Source organism: Mesoplodon densirostris, chromosome 2, assembly GCF_025265405.1.
Source record: "Mesoplodon densirostris isolate mMesDen1 chromosome 2, mMesDen1 primary haplotype, whole genome shotgun sequence".
Lineage (NCBI taxonomy): Eukaryota > Metazoa > Chordata > Mammalia > Artiodactyla > Ziphiidae > Mesoplodon > Mesoplodon densirostris.
The window spans coordinates 27420142-27435364 of NC_082662.1; the positions used below are offsets into that span (position 1 = coordinate 27420142).

Sequence of the window (15223 nt, forward strand, 5' to 3'; positions counted from 1 at the left end):
CAGATTTTACGGATTTATTTTTAAAAAACAAAAAGGTTAAAAAAGTCCTTCATTTCCAACCCTGCCTGGGGGTGTGAGTGGGGAATAGAACAAGCTCAGAAGGGCACACACACCCTCCCCCCAGGGAGAGTCCCACTCCCACCAGGAGTCTGCAGAGGCCCGGGCAAGTCAGAGGCAGGCCCTCGCCCTTCCTGCCCCGCCTCCTCCACGGGCAGCTCAGACAGCCGCCAGCAAGTTCCAGAGGCAGAGAAGTGTGGGACCCGAGGCCGAAGGCTGCCTTCTTCACCTCAGTGGTGGTCACTCCAGCTCTTCTGCCCTTGGACGTTCCCAGGGCCCCACCACTGGGCTCCCAGGGCGGGGCGGGCGGGCAGACGGGGAGGCGCGGCCTGGCCTAGCCCACCAGCAGCTTCCTCAGTGCCGCCTGTGACACAGCAGGGCAGTCAGGGGGACGTCACAGTGCGGGAAGGGGCTGCGGAGACACCTCGGCCACGTGGGAAGGAAAATCTCCTACTAATCTTCATCGCTTTCTGATGGTGCCTCTCTGCACTGAGGCGGCCCTCTTTCCTATTCCCCATCCTGAGGCTGAGTGGAGTCCAGGACAAAGCACTAAGTGGCTGTTTGCTACAAAACACCTGGAGATGCCAGAGGGTGGCTCTCGGCCTGTCAGTCCAGGCTCCCACACAGTCACACAGTCACACACACAGCGTTAAGGCGTCTGTGCCAGCAGGCGTGGCCAAACTGGGCCCAGCTTCTCTCCCTCCACCTGTAGAGGGTGAAGGGGGAGAACCCTTCTGGCTGCTTCAGAAACAGGCTGCAGTGAGAGAAGCTGGCAGCGGGAAGGGTTAGCTGGGCCTGGAGAAAGGAGTGGAGGAAGGCAGGTAAGGGCTTCTGAGGCCTCTAGGCAGGCCTGACGGCTGCCCTTGGAAGTGACCCAACTCAGGTTGGGAGCCCTGACCGTATACCCCCTGGAAAATGGGGGACAGAGGGAGGGGAAGAGAGCGGGGCTAGAGTAGTGGGACTTTGGAGGAAGCCAGTGCTATCAATATGTACAAGCATAAAGCCCCATCTTCTGCGCCACCTACCTCTCTGCCCCTCCCACAGAAAGAAAGGCCCCTGAGAGCCATTGAGGAGGTGCCGAGACCTCCTCCCCAGCCATGCCCCACAGGGAAGGCCCCTTCCCTCAACTGGCCCCATTTCTGGGCCCCCAGGAGTGTCCGCTGGCTCTGCTCAGTCGGGAGGAGGAGCCCGGGGCCAGAACCCCGGTGCCCGGCCAGCCCTAGGAGTCCTTGAGCATGCTGATGCGCGCATAGATCTTGAGGGCGGGCCCCAGCTTGATGTTCATGGCACTCATCAGGTGGTCCTCCTTGAGCAGCAGCAGAGCTTGCCCGTCGATTTCCTGGGCACGGAATTCCTCTGCTATCTCCTGGCAGCCTGAGGGGACATGACCAAAGACAGTATCAATGAGAGCTACCAGCGGTCACGCTTGGCAGTCACTGCCCTTCAGATGCATCATCTCACTTGATCCTCACGAACACACCTCGAGGAAGGTGTTGCTGTTCTTATTTTACAGCTTGAGAGAGGCTGAGTGACTTACCCAAGGTAGCCAGGCTCTACGGTGGTCCTGTGACCCAACACCTCCTTGTTCACCCCCCACCCTGCCCAGTGAACTGGGCTGACCCCGGAGGTCAGTACAGTGTTGTGGAAGTGACAGCACGGGATTTCCAAGGCTGGGTCAGAAGGGGCGCAGCAGCTTCACCTTGGTCTTCTGGGTAATTTATTTTGGAATATGCCAACCACTGTGTTGTGAGGACACTCAGGCAGCCCTCTGGAGAAGCCCACTTGGAGAGAACTGAGGCCTCTTGCCCAGAGCCAGCCCCCCGTTGCCATGTGAGCGCAGCACCTTGGAAGGGGGTCCTCCAGCTCCAAGCCCTCAGAAACTGCAGCTCTGGGTGCTATCGTGACTGAGCCCTTGAAAGATACTCCGTGCCAGAAGTGCCCAGCTAAGTCACTCCACAGAACTCTTGAGATAAGAAGTGATTACTGTTTTAAGCCACTAGGCTTGGAGTAATCTGTTTGACAGCAGTAGGTAACGAATGCAGATCTGGGTATTTGGAAGATGGATGCTGCCATCACCACACCTTCACCATGTGGGCCTGGCCTTGGACTTGGCAGCGGGTGGGAGCTGGAGGGACTTTGAGGAGAGCAGCAGTGAAGGTCTAAGGTTCCCTGAGAGACGGGAGTAAGAAGCCTGATGGCCTTAGAGGAAACTGCTGGGGAGGCTTAAAGGAACGGGAGGAAACTTACTGGAAATTGGAAGAAAAGGGATCCTTGTTATGAAATAGTAGAAAATTTAGCAACACTGTTGCTGGTGGTAACCCGGTGGGTGTGAGACGCCTACTGAATGTTGCTTGGGCTCAGGAGACCTCAGGCAGACCGCTGCAGGTGCCACCTGGCTTCCCACCGTGGCCGCGGGAAATGTGAGGAGGGACGAGGTCGAGGAAAACGAGAACAGGAAGGAGCCTGGATTTGCTGATTTTGAAACTCCTCAGCCTCTCCAGATGGCAAATGATGCTAAAATTAAGAAACGGTTTCTAGGCAAAGACCAAATCCAGGGCACAGTCAAAAAGACACACTCTAAAGACGAAACTGCAGGGGTGACTTAAATCTTTTGTTAAGACCGCAGAAAGCTCTAAGGTGCCGCCTCAGAGAACTGTTGGATCAAACGCTCTCTCAGGATTTTATGGGCGTGCCTCACAGAGCCTCTCCATTCAATGGCCCAGCTCCTCAGACTGTTAAGGGCACTGTCCCTCAGCTTCAGAAGAAACCTAATGTGGAGTAAGGCTTGTCTTGAAGACATTGTTGGATAACATTCATAAAAAGCCCACAAAGCGTAAGAGAGAATCGTCTGGCAGAAACACTGCTCACATGGATGGAAAGGGTCAGAGGTAATGTGAAATAAAAGCAGCAGGAAGTAGGCTGAGAAAACAACTCCACAGGCTACCTTTCATGGGAAGGAAGGATGACTCAGGGTGGAACCAAGAGCGAAAGAGAATCACTCCGGGCTTTGAGTCCTAACTAAGGAAATGCCAGCACATGCCCTGGTATGGACTGGTGACTCCTGTAGCCTCCTGTGTTCTCCCTTCTCGAACGGGGCATCCTGAATGGGCACATCTACTGTAGTTACCCGATGCCCATCCCGCCATATCCTAGGTCTGTGGAGGGAAGTGGATAACCTGCTCCTCGTTCTCAGGCTTGCAGACTGAGAGGAATCATCCTTGAGGAGTGGGACCCAGTGAGCCTCATCTGTGCCTGGACCTGAGTTAGATGCTGACATCCTGGACCTAGAACCTCCACTGTAATGGGATGAGACTTGTGGGGCCTTGGGTAGGGGTGAGGCTAATTTACTCGAGGGAGGAACATGAATCACTGGGGTGAACTATGGTACTGGCCGGCTCCAGGTAGCTCCCAATAATCCTTGCTTCCTTTTCATGCCTTCATGAGTCCCTGACAATGAATGGGGTGACCTGTGTGGTCAGAAAGATATTGTTGAAGTGACAGAATGTGATTTCTGAGGCTAGATCGTCAAGGGCATGGTGGGTGGCTTCTACCTTGCTCTCTTGGATCACCCCCTGGGGGGACAACTGGCTGCCACGTCACGAGAACACTCAAGCGTGAGCGTTCTGAAGAGACCCGTGGGAGAGTGACAGAGGCCTCCTGCCAGCAGCCACACGCTCCCTGGGAAGCGTGTGAGTGAGGCACCCTGGCAGAGGATCTGACAGCCCCAGGTGACCCTTCACGTGGCCTGGGCTGGCCTTGGCCGACATCCTCATCGCAACCTCCTAAGAATCCCTGTGGCAGAACCGCCCACCTAAACCGCTCCTGAATTCCTTATCCACATTACCTGTGCGGTAACAAATTTGGGGGGTGCAGCAATAGATTAATACACTGGGTTAAGTGGCAGAGCCAGGATTTGAGCCCAGTTCTGTTTAACTCCGAAGCCTGCTCTTAACCACTATATCCCCCTTTGGTCTCTGAGTGAACGGGCTTATGGTCACCACTGCCTGACCTGGTCAGTGGCTGGGTGAGGCTGGCAGAAGAAACAGTGGAGAAGCTCTGGTCCCGATGAGCGCAGCCGTGCAGATGGGAGGTCTTTCAAGGTTCATTTCTAGATCCTACCCTCGAGACCACTGGCACTGCGCACCCAGGGTCACGTGCAGCCGCCAGCTCCTTTACATGCTTGCGTGTCTTTGTGCCTCTGCTTAGGCTGCTCCCTGATGCCGTCTCTCCATCCGGCTCAGGCCTGCTTGTCCACTGTCACTCAGTGTAAACGTTCTTCGTTCTAACGTTCTCCTTGACCGATTTCCTCCACTCCCGCTTGACGCCCCTCCCGACTCGCCCCGGAGACACACAGGGTTGGTCACGTCATCACCTTCACACAGGCCCCTCACCGAGCCCACAGATACGGCAGATTATAGCCACGGAACATTACAGTCAGCGCTCCATGCTAGAATGTAAGCTCTTACCGGCAGGCACCTCCTCGTCCTCGTCTCTGCCCCCCCCCGCCCCGTTCCTGAACCCGAGCCTCTCCCTGAACTGCCTGGCCTCTCCTGGTGACGGCAGGTGAGGTCTGTCACACCCTCGCTTTCCTTGCTACTCCAGGCAGGCGTGGAACTTCCAAGGACCTTACCTGGCAGAGAGCGGATGAATTCGTAGACATCTTCCACATTCCATTTGGTGGGCTCGCTTGGCAGGAAGTGGTGCCCCATGCCCACCAGGTCCCGCATGTGCACGTCAGGGAGCTCCAGGTCCCGCTGGCCTTGTCGCCGGCGGGAGGTGGATGAGCTGGCTGAGATGGGTGACAGGGGCTCCTCGTAGCTTGAGTTGTCGGAGCAACGGCTGGAGTCTTCCTGGCTGTGTGTTAGCTGTAGTGCGGCAGCAACTGAGAGGGGTACAGTGCCTGCTGGCTGGGAGCACAGAGACACGGTTTTCTTCAGGATGGGGGCATAAACCACCTCTAACAGAGTGCTGGGCAAAGGCAGGTATATTCTCCCTTTTCTACATGGTCTGCTACTATGTATCTTTGAATTCGAGATCAAAAAGCATCTTTTGCCATGTCCCCTCTCTGATCCTAAGCAGAGTCAGTGCCAGTACTGGAGCATGTACCACACTACACTGCAGTGATCTGATTCTACGTCTGTTCTTTCTTCTAGACGTGGGGTTTTTAACCAGGGCTCTGGGGGTTTAGGGGGATGGTCTGTAAACCACCTGAAATAGCATGTAAATTTTCTTGTGTATGTCCATGTTGGACTGTAGCTTTCATCAGATTCTTAAAGAGGTTTATGGCCAAAACAATAACAATAAACAGAAAAATACACATAAGGTCTGAAGCATCTTACTAGGCTGTGAGTTCCTGTAGCACAACTTAAAGAGATTTAGTGCCTAACAGCTCCTGACGTACAGCCAGTGCTAAAACATATTTAATGAACAAATACCCACGTTCCTGGTAGAGACCTTCAAGGACTCAGTGCTCTGACGTTCAGAGAGGCAACAAGGAGGGGAAGTAAAGGGTGTCGGCTGCCTCTCACCCAGCCCTCCTCGGAAGGCAGGTGCTACCTGGGACAGCCTGTCTCTTCAGGCAGGGGAGCCCCGGAAGTCAAGGATGGAGGCAAACTGGAAGAAAGGGGTGAAGTCGGGGCAAGGTCACGGAGGAGGGAAAGTTGAAGCACCCAAGGGTCTAAATGAAGGGACCTATGAAGGGACACGGGGAGACGGCTTGACCTGACAGATCATGAGAGATGGGAGCATGCATGATGGAGCACTGACGCCAGCAGCGGAAAAGGACGGCGGGCGTCCCAGGTCATGTTAGGAAGGGAAGTTGGTGGGGACCCGAGAGCACGAGCTTCAGGCTCCTCCAGCCTCTCACCTGCTTCTTGGTATCCTTGGTAAGTGTTGGCAGACTGGCTTTGCTGGCCCGACGGCGGTTGTGGGTTGTGGCTCCCGCCTTCTGCAGCTTGCTCCGGTCCGAGTGGAAAAGGCCCACTCGTTTGGTGCATCCCACATTGTACCTGCCAGAGCCAGGGGAACAAGGGCAGTCAGGGCAGTCGCAGGGCGAATGGCCCAGGAGGAGTAAGAGCAGCCAGGATACTTGGCAAAATTTGCGTCTGCCTCCTCGTTGCAGTCCTAAGCCCATCACTTAGCACTAGCTGTGTGGGTCTGGGCAAGCCACTTAGCCCCTCAGTTTCCTTATCTAGAGCTGGGGAGGAGACCACTCACTTTCTGTAACCGGTCTGGCAATAACATAAGCTAATGTGTGCAAAGTGCCTGGCACAACAACTTGGATCACGGTAAGAACTCAGGGCTGCCACATTCCACTCCACGTATCACCGGGGCTGGGAAACTAGTGTCCTCCGTCCTGACGGCGGACAGCTTGGCAGAGCTTGGCAGAGCGTCACAAAGGTGCGGGAGGTCCTCCAGTGCAGCTTGCAGGGAGGGAGGGCTGCAGACGGCCCTACTCCAGCTGGTGTGCAGGGCATCTCTGCCTGGGGCCTCGAGAGCTCCTCTCTTCTGGGGGCTCAGGCCTCTTCCCTCTTGGCACAAGGAGCACTCTGGGCTTAGAGTCAGACAAGTCTGGATCCCCAGCTCGAAGGCTTTAGGCGCAATTACTTCTCCTTGGTGCCTCAGTTTCCTAACAAGTATAAAGGGCACGACAGCAATACCTGCCCCACAGTATTACTTTGAAGATTAGATGACATAATGCATATTAACACCCAGCACAGAGACTCACACACAGCCGGCCCACAGTAAACAACGTTGGTGTTTACTGTGATCACCTGTCTTCTAAGCTGGGTGAACGCTCACAAAGGAAACATCTGTAGCCAGCGCAGTGGCTCTGGGCAAAGCTTCCGGTGGAGGCTTCGGTAAACCCTAAGGAAATGGGAGCTGCCAAGGGCGGGTGTCAGTGGGACCCAGAAGGGCCAGACAAGCTAAATGCTGATTCCTTCTCTTGGACCCTTGCCGCTTGCCCTGCTCTGCTCATGGGAGTTCTTTGGTGAACGAGTGACAGGATGCTGCTTCCAGGCAGGTCACAGAAATAAGGAGCTGGGTACCAAGGCGCAATCCCAAGAAAAGGGAAGGGGCTGAGGCTCTTACCTCTTTGCACAAGCCATGGAGCAGAAGCGCTTGGAACGCTTGAACTTGTAGGCAAAGTCCACCCGGCCACAGAGCTCACACTTGAGTTTAAGGGGAGTACCCTCCTCTTTGGATTCTGAAAAGCATGAAAATCGGTAAGCGCAGACAAGGAGTAGTCCCCACAGGACTGCCCACAGCCCCACCCCGGGGCCTCTCTGCTCTGTGCTGCCTGCAGCAGCGGCTTGGAGAGTGCCAAACTGCTTTTGTCGCTATTTTTGGAAGGGCTGTGGTTTCACCCCTGGAAAGTATCCGAAGGTGTCCAGAGATGGCCCCTGGACACCCAGCAGTTTCTTCTTCTAAGGACTATGAGACAAAGCACGGGTGGGGAAGAACCAGCGCCCCTCTTTATGACCCTGGAAGAGAGCAGGCGGCTCAGAGGGAAAGCTTCAATGCTGTCACCACTGATCTAGAATTACCCCGCCCTTCGCTTGAGGTGTCCAGTTGGCTGCCGGCCGAGTAACAGAGCCCAGGAGTTCTGCAGCCTACGTGGGCGTCCCGTCCCGCCTCCACTTAGTCGGTGGCTCGTGTCGCAAGTGCAGCCCTCGCTGGCCCCCGTCCTGAGTGCAGGCTTTTGAGGCAGTAGAGGAAGGGCACAAGCCACCTGGGGCTGCTCCTGCAGGCCTACAACTGGCGAGTGACTCACGCGGGCAAAGCCGCTCTTGGAATCCTGGGGCTGGCAGGAGTGGGGCTAGAGACAGGCAGGGCACACTCAGTTCCCCAAGGGGCAGGAACTGCCGTCCGTTTTCTAGGGACAGGGCTGAGCGGGCAGTGGGGGAAATGTCTGGTCAGCTGACATGTTCACACGCTCCCCGGCTCAGAACCCCTCCGTGGATACCAGGAAAGGACCTTCCAGCCTTGCTGAGTCCTGTTCAGCCCCGTCAGAAGCCCCAGCATCTAGGGTCTGAGACGCTACCTTGCAGATAGGGCTCCTCCATCTCTGAGTCAGTGGTTGTGGTATGGTCCTGCTGCGGAAGTTTCTCAGGCAAGAACCCCTGTGCATACTTCTTCTTGAGATTCCCCACCAGCAGGGATGAGCGTCCCACCTAGGGGACAAGGCAACATGGAGGCCATGAGGGTCAGGTGGGCATGCTTCCTTGCTATCCAGCCTCATCAAAATTACATGTATAAAGCACCCAGGCACAGATGCCCGCCCCTGTATCACCATCCAGGTACACCCTGCTCAAGGCCTGTTTTGCTGTTTAGCTCAAGAGGCAAGATGCCGATGACCACCAAAGCACGGGGATGGAAATGGCTTCAACCCAGGACCAATGGATGGCTTAGGAGGTCAGGAGAATATCTACTCTTCCAAGCGTCTAGGGGGCAGAGATGGAGGCAGGTATCAGGTTTCCCGCAGCACCAGGACAAGGGCCAGGCCCCAGCACTCACGTGTCACGGGGCAGGAACACAGCTGAGGCTGTGTGTGACTGTATGTGTGACACACAGACCCAGCCGCCATTCCTGGATGCCTTACTGTTCTCTCCCTTACCACTGCCCTACCCGAGCCAGAGGGACAGGCAGCCATGGAGGAGAAGAGGAAAACGCGGACGCTGGGCCACACCGGAAAGCAAAGGCCCTCGGTGGTGCCAGGATCCCAGACTAGCTGATTCACTCTTTGGTGCACTCCCTTTGTTGCCTTTTGTGCAGGCAGCCTGGTTGCCAGATCTCTAGGGTGATGCTGAGGCTGCTGTCCAATCAGCATCAACCCTGTGAGATCAGCTGGGTTCTGGAGCTTCTCCAGGGGGCCAAAGGGAGGACCTAGTCTAATGAGGGAAGGGATGTGACAAGGCTAGAGCTACTTATAGCTAAGGTGCCCCAGGCCTTGACCGACCTCCAGAGGGAAAGAGGACAAGAACCTGTCTTGGCATTTTTGTTTTTTGGCATTTTAGAAGGGCAGTCCACCCATCTCAGTTAATCAAGCTCAGAGGCTTCGGCTGACTATTCAAACCACACATGGATCCAAAGAATGTGCAAAAAACAGATGGCCTCCCATGAAGATGTTGTGTCTCTAACAGCCAGTTAAGATTATCACGAGAGAGGCTGGAGTGCACCTGGCTCTGGGCTCCTCCCACCTAGAGAGCAGGCCACCTGTCTCACCAATTCACACTGCGCACTACTGGCTCTGGGTGCTGTTCTAATGAGCCATTTTCTTGATTCCTCTGTGTTTCCCCTTGGTCTTATGCTTTAACTGGAGACACTTGATGAAGTGCCCCTTTCTGAAGTGCCCCTCATTCACTCCCCTTTCAAGGCTCTGTCCCCAGAAAAGAAGCTTCAGGCTGTAACTCTGTTCGCTTGTCTTCCATTCAGATAGATCTTGAGAATTCTCTTCTACACAGCTTCCTTTTGCTCTCTAACCAGCCAAAGTGTTGCCATTTGGGGGTTTTGGCATTCAAACCTGAATGCCAAAGTCCATCATCCTGCACCAAATACCCCAATGTGAACTCCCTTCTAACCAAGGGGTTCGCACTTCACCAGGCAGGGACACAGCTGAGTCTGTATGGAAACTTCTAACCAAGGGGTCTTGCCAATTATTCTTAATCACTGACCCCTTCTGGACCTTAGGAAGACACTCAATCCTAGAAAGAAAATGGCTCTGATATTCCTTTGGGGGAAAATTAGCAAGGAAAGAGCAAATTTTTCACATTTTCAGAAATTTTACATGGAAATGTAAAGCTATTCTAATACACATCCAAAGTATACTTATTAAAAAAAAAAAAAAAAAAAGAGGGGAAAAGAAGTAGTCCGTACCGGGAAAGGCTCCGCCCCCTCCTGGATCACAAACCCTTCGATAACATGCGTCAGGATTTGGGGTTTCACAATGGCCTGTGGTGGTTTATTCTCACCATTCTGGGGGGCAGTGCCGGTGATGCTGGAGGCAGAGTTTCCGTTCCCTGAGGTCATGCCGGGGCTGCTGAGGTCGGTCAGTGCATGAACAATGCCCTGCCCTGTCTCTGTACAAGGGAAAGCAGGAAAACACAAGGGGTGGGGGTCAGAACCAGGTCTAGGCCAGTAGCAGAGCAGGGACTCAACACTGCCCGACGATGCAAACCAAGCAGTCCCCTCCCTCAGTGACCCATTCAAAAGTGGTACAGTCTCAGTGGTCCCACTACCAAGTGAGACTACAGTCTGTTCTGCAACAGTGCAGCTCATCCGCCAGCAGTGTTTCTTAATTTCCCAACTGTGCTAAGAATAGTCCAACCAGGTTACACAGGCAAGAATTCTGCCTTTGAGGAGTTAAGACCTTGGTCAATATTGATCTGGACAAACAAGTTAACATTCTGCTCAAGGGAGAAAACGTATTCAAGGTGACTTCTAAAACCAAGATGAAAAGCTGAACTAGGTATAGGGCTTGGGGCATGACGGGGTTTCGGGGAGAGAGGATAAATGAACCTTCTACGAGGTTCCTCAGGAAAGGGTTAGATTTTAAGCGTGCTGTGAAATGTCAAAGTGCTGAACCCCACGTAAACATTTTAACACAGATCTGCCTAATTGGAGACTGGTTATTTGGGATCACTGCATTAAGATATGCGTGTATTCTGTTTCTCCACCGAGGAAGCCCCTAGGCAGAGCTGAGGTTTTCTATGCTGTTCCTGCAGGTCTCCTGCTCCAATTAAGCCTCTTGTCCAGTTCTCAGCTCCACATCCAATCTGATTCTCAGCCAACCACAGACTCCTTCCCTCCAAGGAGAGCCTTGCTTAAGATTTCCTCTCCACGGGCCTGCCAGCCTTTCTCTGAAGAGCCTGACAGAGCTCCAGTAAGTATGAGGAGGTGCCTTTACAGAACCACACCACAAGGGACCCCCTTTCCACCACTCCAAACAGTACCTCTCCTGAGTTGCTTCACTGTTTGAGAAGCAACTTTTCTCTCTTCCCTTTTTTAACTCTTCCCCCACCCCCCCTTCCCAGGGCCATTCTCTACCACCGCCAACTGTGTGAAGCTGAGGTTGCCTTTAACCTGGAACTTCCTAAAAAAGAAAGAAAGAAAAAAAGAAAGAAAAAGCCATTTCTTTATTGCAACAAGCCTATTGACAGTAAGCATAACCCCGTGTGAATGTATGTATTACACACTTTAAAAACAATTTCAGTATATTTATTAGCTAAGTAATTTTTGCACAAAATTTATATGAAGATGCTCTTATTTCATGTTAAAGATCGAAAAAAAGAAAAAGCCATTTCTTTATTGCAACAAGCCTATTGACAGTAAGCATAACCCCGTGTGAATGTATGTATTACACACTTTAAAAACAATTTCAGTATATTTATTAGCTAAGTAATTTTTGCACAAAATTTATATGAAGATGCTCTTATTTCATGTTAAAGATCTAAAAATCCCACCACAGAACAGGAATTCACGATGCCTAATTATGTGGCATGGAGAAATCAAAATAAACTCATTTTAGAAAAGGTTTATAACCGGCTCATTTTCTTACTAGTAGTCCTAATGTGCAATAAACTGGGATAAATCTTTTTTTTTTTGTTAAGAAAAAGAGTTGGCCATGACACATGCCTTCAGTACTCAGACCTCTATAATTCAACTATAATAAATTTCAGAGCTGAGTGGGAGTTACCTAAGAGATGTGATTAATGAGATTTTTTAAAAATTAATTTTTTGGAGACACAGTCATACCAGCAAGTTAGAAAAATTCCTTTACGTGTTTATAGTCCTTTGAAAAATTTTTTTTGACATTTTTGACCCTTCTATAGGGACGGAAAATTTCTCCTTTAGAATCAGTCTTTCTAAAATTGTAAAGGTGTTTGGGAACTAGAAAAAAAGATCTTTCCTTAACAATCCATGAATAACTAGGAGGACTGAGTTAATTATACAATCAATCAAATTAAGTTTCTCTGCTTTTAAATTTTAAATATTTAAGTCTGTATTTACATAATTACATTTTTGCTTTTATATTTTAAAGTATTTTAAATATGCAAAGAAACAAACCTGTATTTTATTTAAAATAATGAATAAATGTTGGTAAAATAGAAAGCTTACTATGTAAGTTAAAATCCTATTTTTAGATGATGGCTATTCCCTTCTAATTCGAGCCTAGTAAAATATTCCCTGGCTTCGCTAATGAGCTACTGTACAGATTATAGAATCACAAGATTAGAAAGTCTGGTTCAACCCCTTACCAATCAATGCTTGACCCTTCCCTATAATAGCCCCACCCAGTGATTTTCTGGCATTTGTTTGAATACCTCTAATGACAAAGGAACTCACTACCTCCGAAGTAGTTTGTTCCCAACTTGGGCAGTTCAATTAATAAGTTCTTCCTTATAACGAGCCAAAAATCTATCTTCTGTTAATTTCTGTCCACTTACCCTGGTTCTATTCCTTAGGACCACACAGAACAAGGCTAATCTTATTTGTACAATGGGCAAAAACATAGGCTTAGACCTGGCTTAGAGACTGGTCTCTATCACTCAAGTGGATTAGGGACAAGTCCTCTTCTGTCTCTGAGCCTTAGTTTCTCCAGCTATAAAATACAGACAATAATAAGACCTACCCTTTAGTGTGCTACAGGACTAAGCGAGAAAATGAATAGCAGTGCAGTGCTAGCACACTGGGAAACACTCAAGAAATGCTCTTGGTGTCATGAAGGGTGTCACTTATGAGCCCAGTTTATGTTCTCTCCTCCAGGCCACACTCCCTCTGCTCCTTTGACTACTTCTTATATAAAAGGTTGCAAATTCATCATCACCCTAGGTCTTCTTTGCCAGCATCTTTTAAAGTCAGGTACTCAGTCAATACTAACACAATATATCAAGTGTATTGATCCAAGAGATCCTGTTGGTAAGAGTTTTGTTTTGTTTCTTTCAAAAACAATCTCGTTCCTCGCTGAGAGCACAGATGGAGGGCAATGAGTGACTCCCTTGTTTTAGTTTATAATACTTCTATGGAATTAATCCATTCTCCTCTGAATTCTGGGATCATGCCCACCTCCCTCTTTTCACTGATATTTATCACCAAGCAGCTGCTGATACCCTGTCTCCTTTTATGTGATCTCTCCAACCTTGTTCGACTCTTCTCCTTGCCCCCTCTACCGCCTTCCCTCCTGTCTCTCAGGATCTGTGCCTACTAACGTACACTGCAAGACGAGGGGTGGGGGCTCCTGAGGTCAGAGTCCTCCCTCGTGCCAAATACAGGAGCCAACAGACACATTCACCAGCTCAGAGGCTACAGAGCCAATACTTAACTCTGGGAGGAAAAAGACTTTTTGGGAATCTAAGTTTTTAAAAAAGGATCTTATTAAGCAAGAGAACAAACTAATAAACCCCTTCACCACAACATTATAAACTATCACTCTCCATTATACCTCTGGGGCAGGCTACAGGAGACACAGAATCCAAGGGACGGAAGGGAGAGCGTTTTACGACTGTACAAAGGTTTGCAGCTATTTTGCTTTGCAGTCATCTTGTAGGCAATACGTTATCATGTGCTTTAGTCACAAAGCAGTTTGGGCTATTTCTGGAATGACCATACACAATCTCACCCCCTGCCAAGCTCAGCACACTGAGATTAATTTAATCTGCTTCCCGTTCTCCCAGACTGCTTTGCAGCCTGCTTAGGGGAAAGCAGCTTAAACTTGCAGAAACCTGCCCTGTTGGCCCTGCGGCCAGATGGAAGACAGAGACAAAGAAATTCTCTATCTTTGGAATTCCTTACTCAATTCCCTTGACCAGTCCCTAGGCTGTAAGTGCTGCCGGGATTCCCACAGGTCTCAAATGCCTTCATACAGAGTTAGCTACCTGGATCTGAAAGGTGGAGGCCAGGACACCCTGAGTAGGAGAGGCTGCAGGAGGGAAATAAAGCCAAGCTTCAGTGGTGGTGGTGGAAGGGGGAAGTAGAATCTAGCCTTCAATTGAAGCTGACCACAAAGGGCTAAGTATTTGGATCAGAATGAACAAAACAATGTGTTCTGGGGGAGTTGTTACGTAACACAGGCCTCAACCTTGTAGGCTGCTTCTCAATCTGGTCTCACAGGCGCTGGCAGAAACAGCCCTTATAGGGACTGGATTAAAATAGGAAGGATCCCCCCCAGTGGCCCAGTTTGTGAAATTATCTGCTACAGGGCCGGTCTCCTCTGCTAGGCAAAGCAGGTGCCGTTAGGTGGGGGCTGTCTGGGTCTCATCTGTATCTTCAGGGCTAACCCAGTGTCCAATATATGATAGCCATTTAACGGCTGCTGAGCTGGAGCATGGGGAACCCGTGTGCTCCGTCTTCACTCTTGACCAGCGTACAGATCTCCTTACTCTTCTGATAGCAACCGGTCACCAGCTGAGACTGGCCCAGCACTTTCTGAGGTGATAATGACAAGAGGGCGCAGCTGGGCTGGTGCCTGCCTACGGGGGTGGCATTTCTGGGTACCTGGCTATAAAGAAGAATGAGAGCTATTCCTTAGCCCAGGGCTTCCTGTTTGAGTGAGGATTTCCTCAGCAGAAGGGAGATACAGCATTAAATTGGCCCCAAAGGCTGCAGCTCTGGGTTCCCTGGTCCCTTTGAAACACTGATGCTGGCTCCAGGCATTTGGAAAGGTGTGATGACCTCTAGAGGCAGAGGCCGGAGGCGCCTATAAAAACGGCCCCACCCCCGAGGCCAGGAGGGAGGTGCCCAGAGAGGCCGGCCGAGCTTTCCTGCCCACTGAGGACAGAGGTCAGGCTGGCCCCAGCTGCGCACCGTCTGGGGCACTTCGGAACCAGTTATGGTGCTCTTTATACGCACAGGTAAGGCAAAAATCATCAGTTATGCTGAAATATCGTTCAGTACTAACATTTATTGTGGGTATTTCAGATGACCTGGCCACTCATTCTATTTGCCCCTAAAATAAGTCGCCTTGAAGACATGACTTCAGAGGAAATGAAGGGCAAGCAGAGCCTCTCCCTCTACCCTTCAACGTGGCCAGTGGCTATTTCCACTTTCTCCAGACATGAGGAGAAAGGGGTATTTTAATTTACAAGACTTCTAACTACCCTTGCTTGGCAGCAGCAGGAGAAAGACAAAGCTAATGAAGTTAATAAAGGATTCAAGGAAGCAGAATAGG

General features: G+C 51.0%; 1 protein-coding gene across 3 annotated transcripts in view; it reads right to left on the reverse strand.

Annotated features, from left to right (window-relative positions):
* Positions 1-15223, reverse strand: part of PHC2 (polyhomeotic homolog 2) — a 50173-nt gene continuing 34950 nt past the window's right edge. For all 3 annotated transcript variants that reach the window (XM_060089435.1, XM_060089436.1, XM_060089437.1), the window contains 6 exons: positions 9934-10136; positions 8102-8231; positions 7150-7264; positions 5924-6065; positions 4688-4964; positions 1-1431 (listed from right to left, as the gene is read on the reverse strand). In XM_060089435.1, coding sequence (XP_059945418.1) covers positions 1277-1431; positions 4688-4964; positions 5924-6065; positions 7150-7264; positions 8102-8231; positions 9934-10136 — 1022 coding nt within the window. In that variant the 3' untranslated portion in view covers positions 1-1276. The remainder of the gene's footprint in view (positions 1432-4687; positions 4965-5923; positions 6066-7149; positions 7265-8101; positions 8232-9933; positions 10137-15223) is intronic.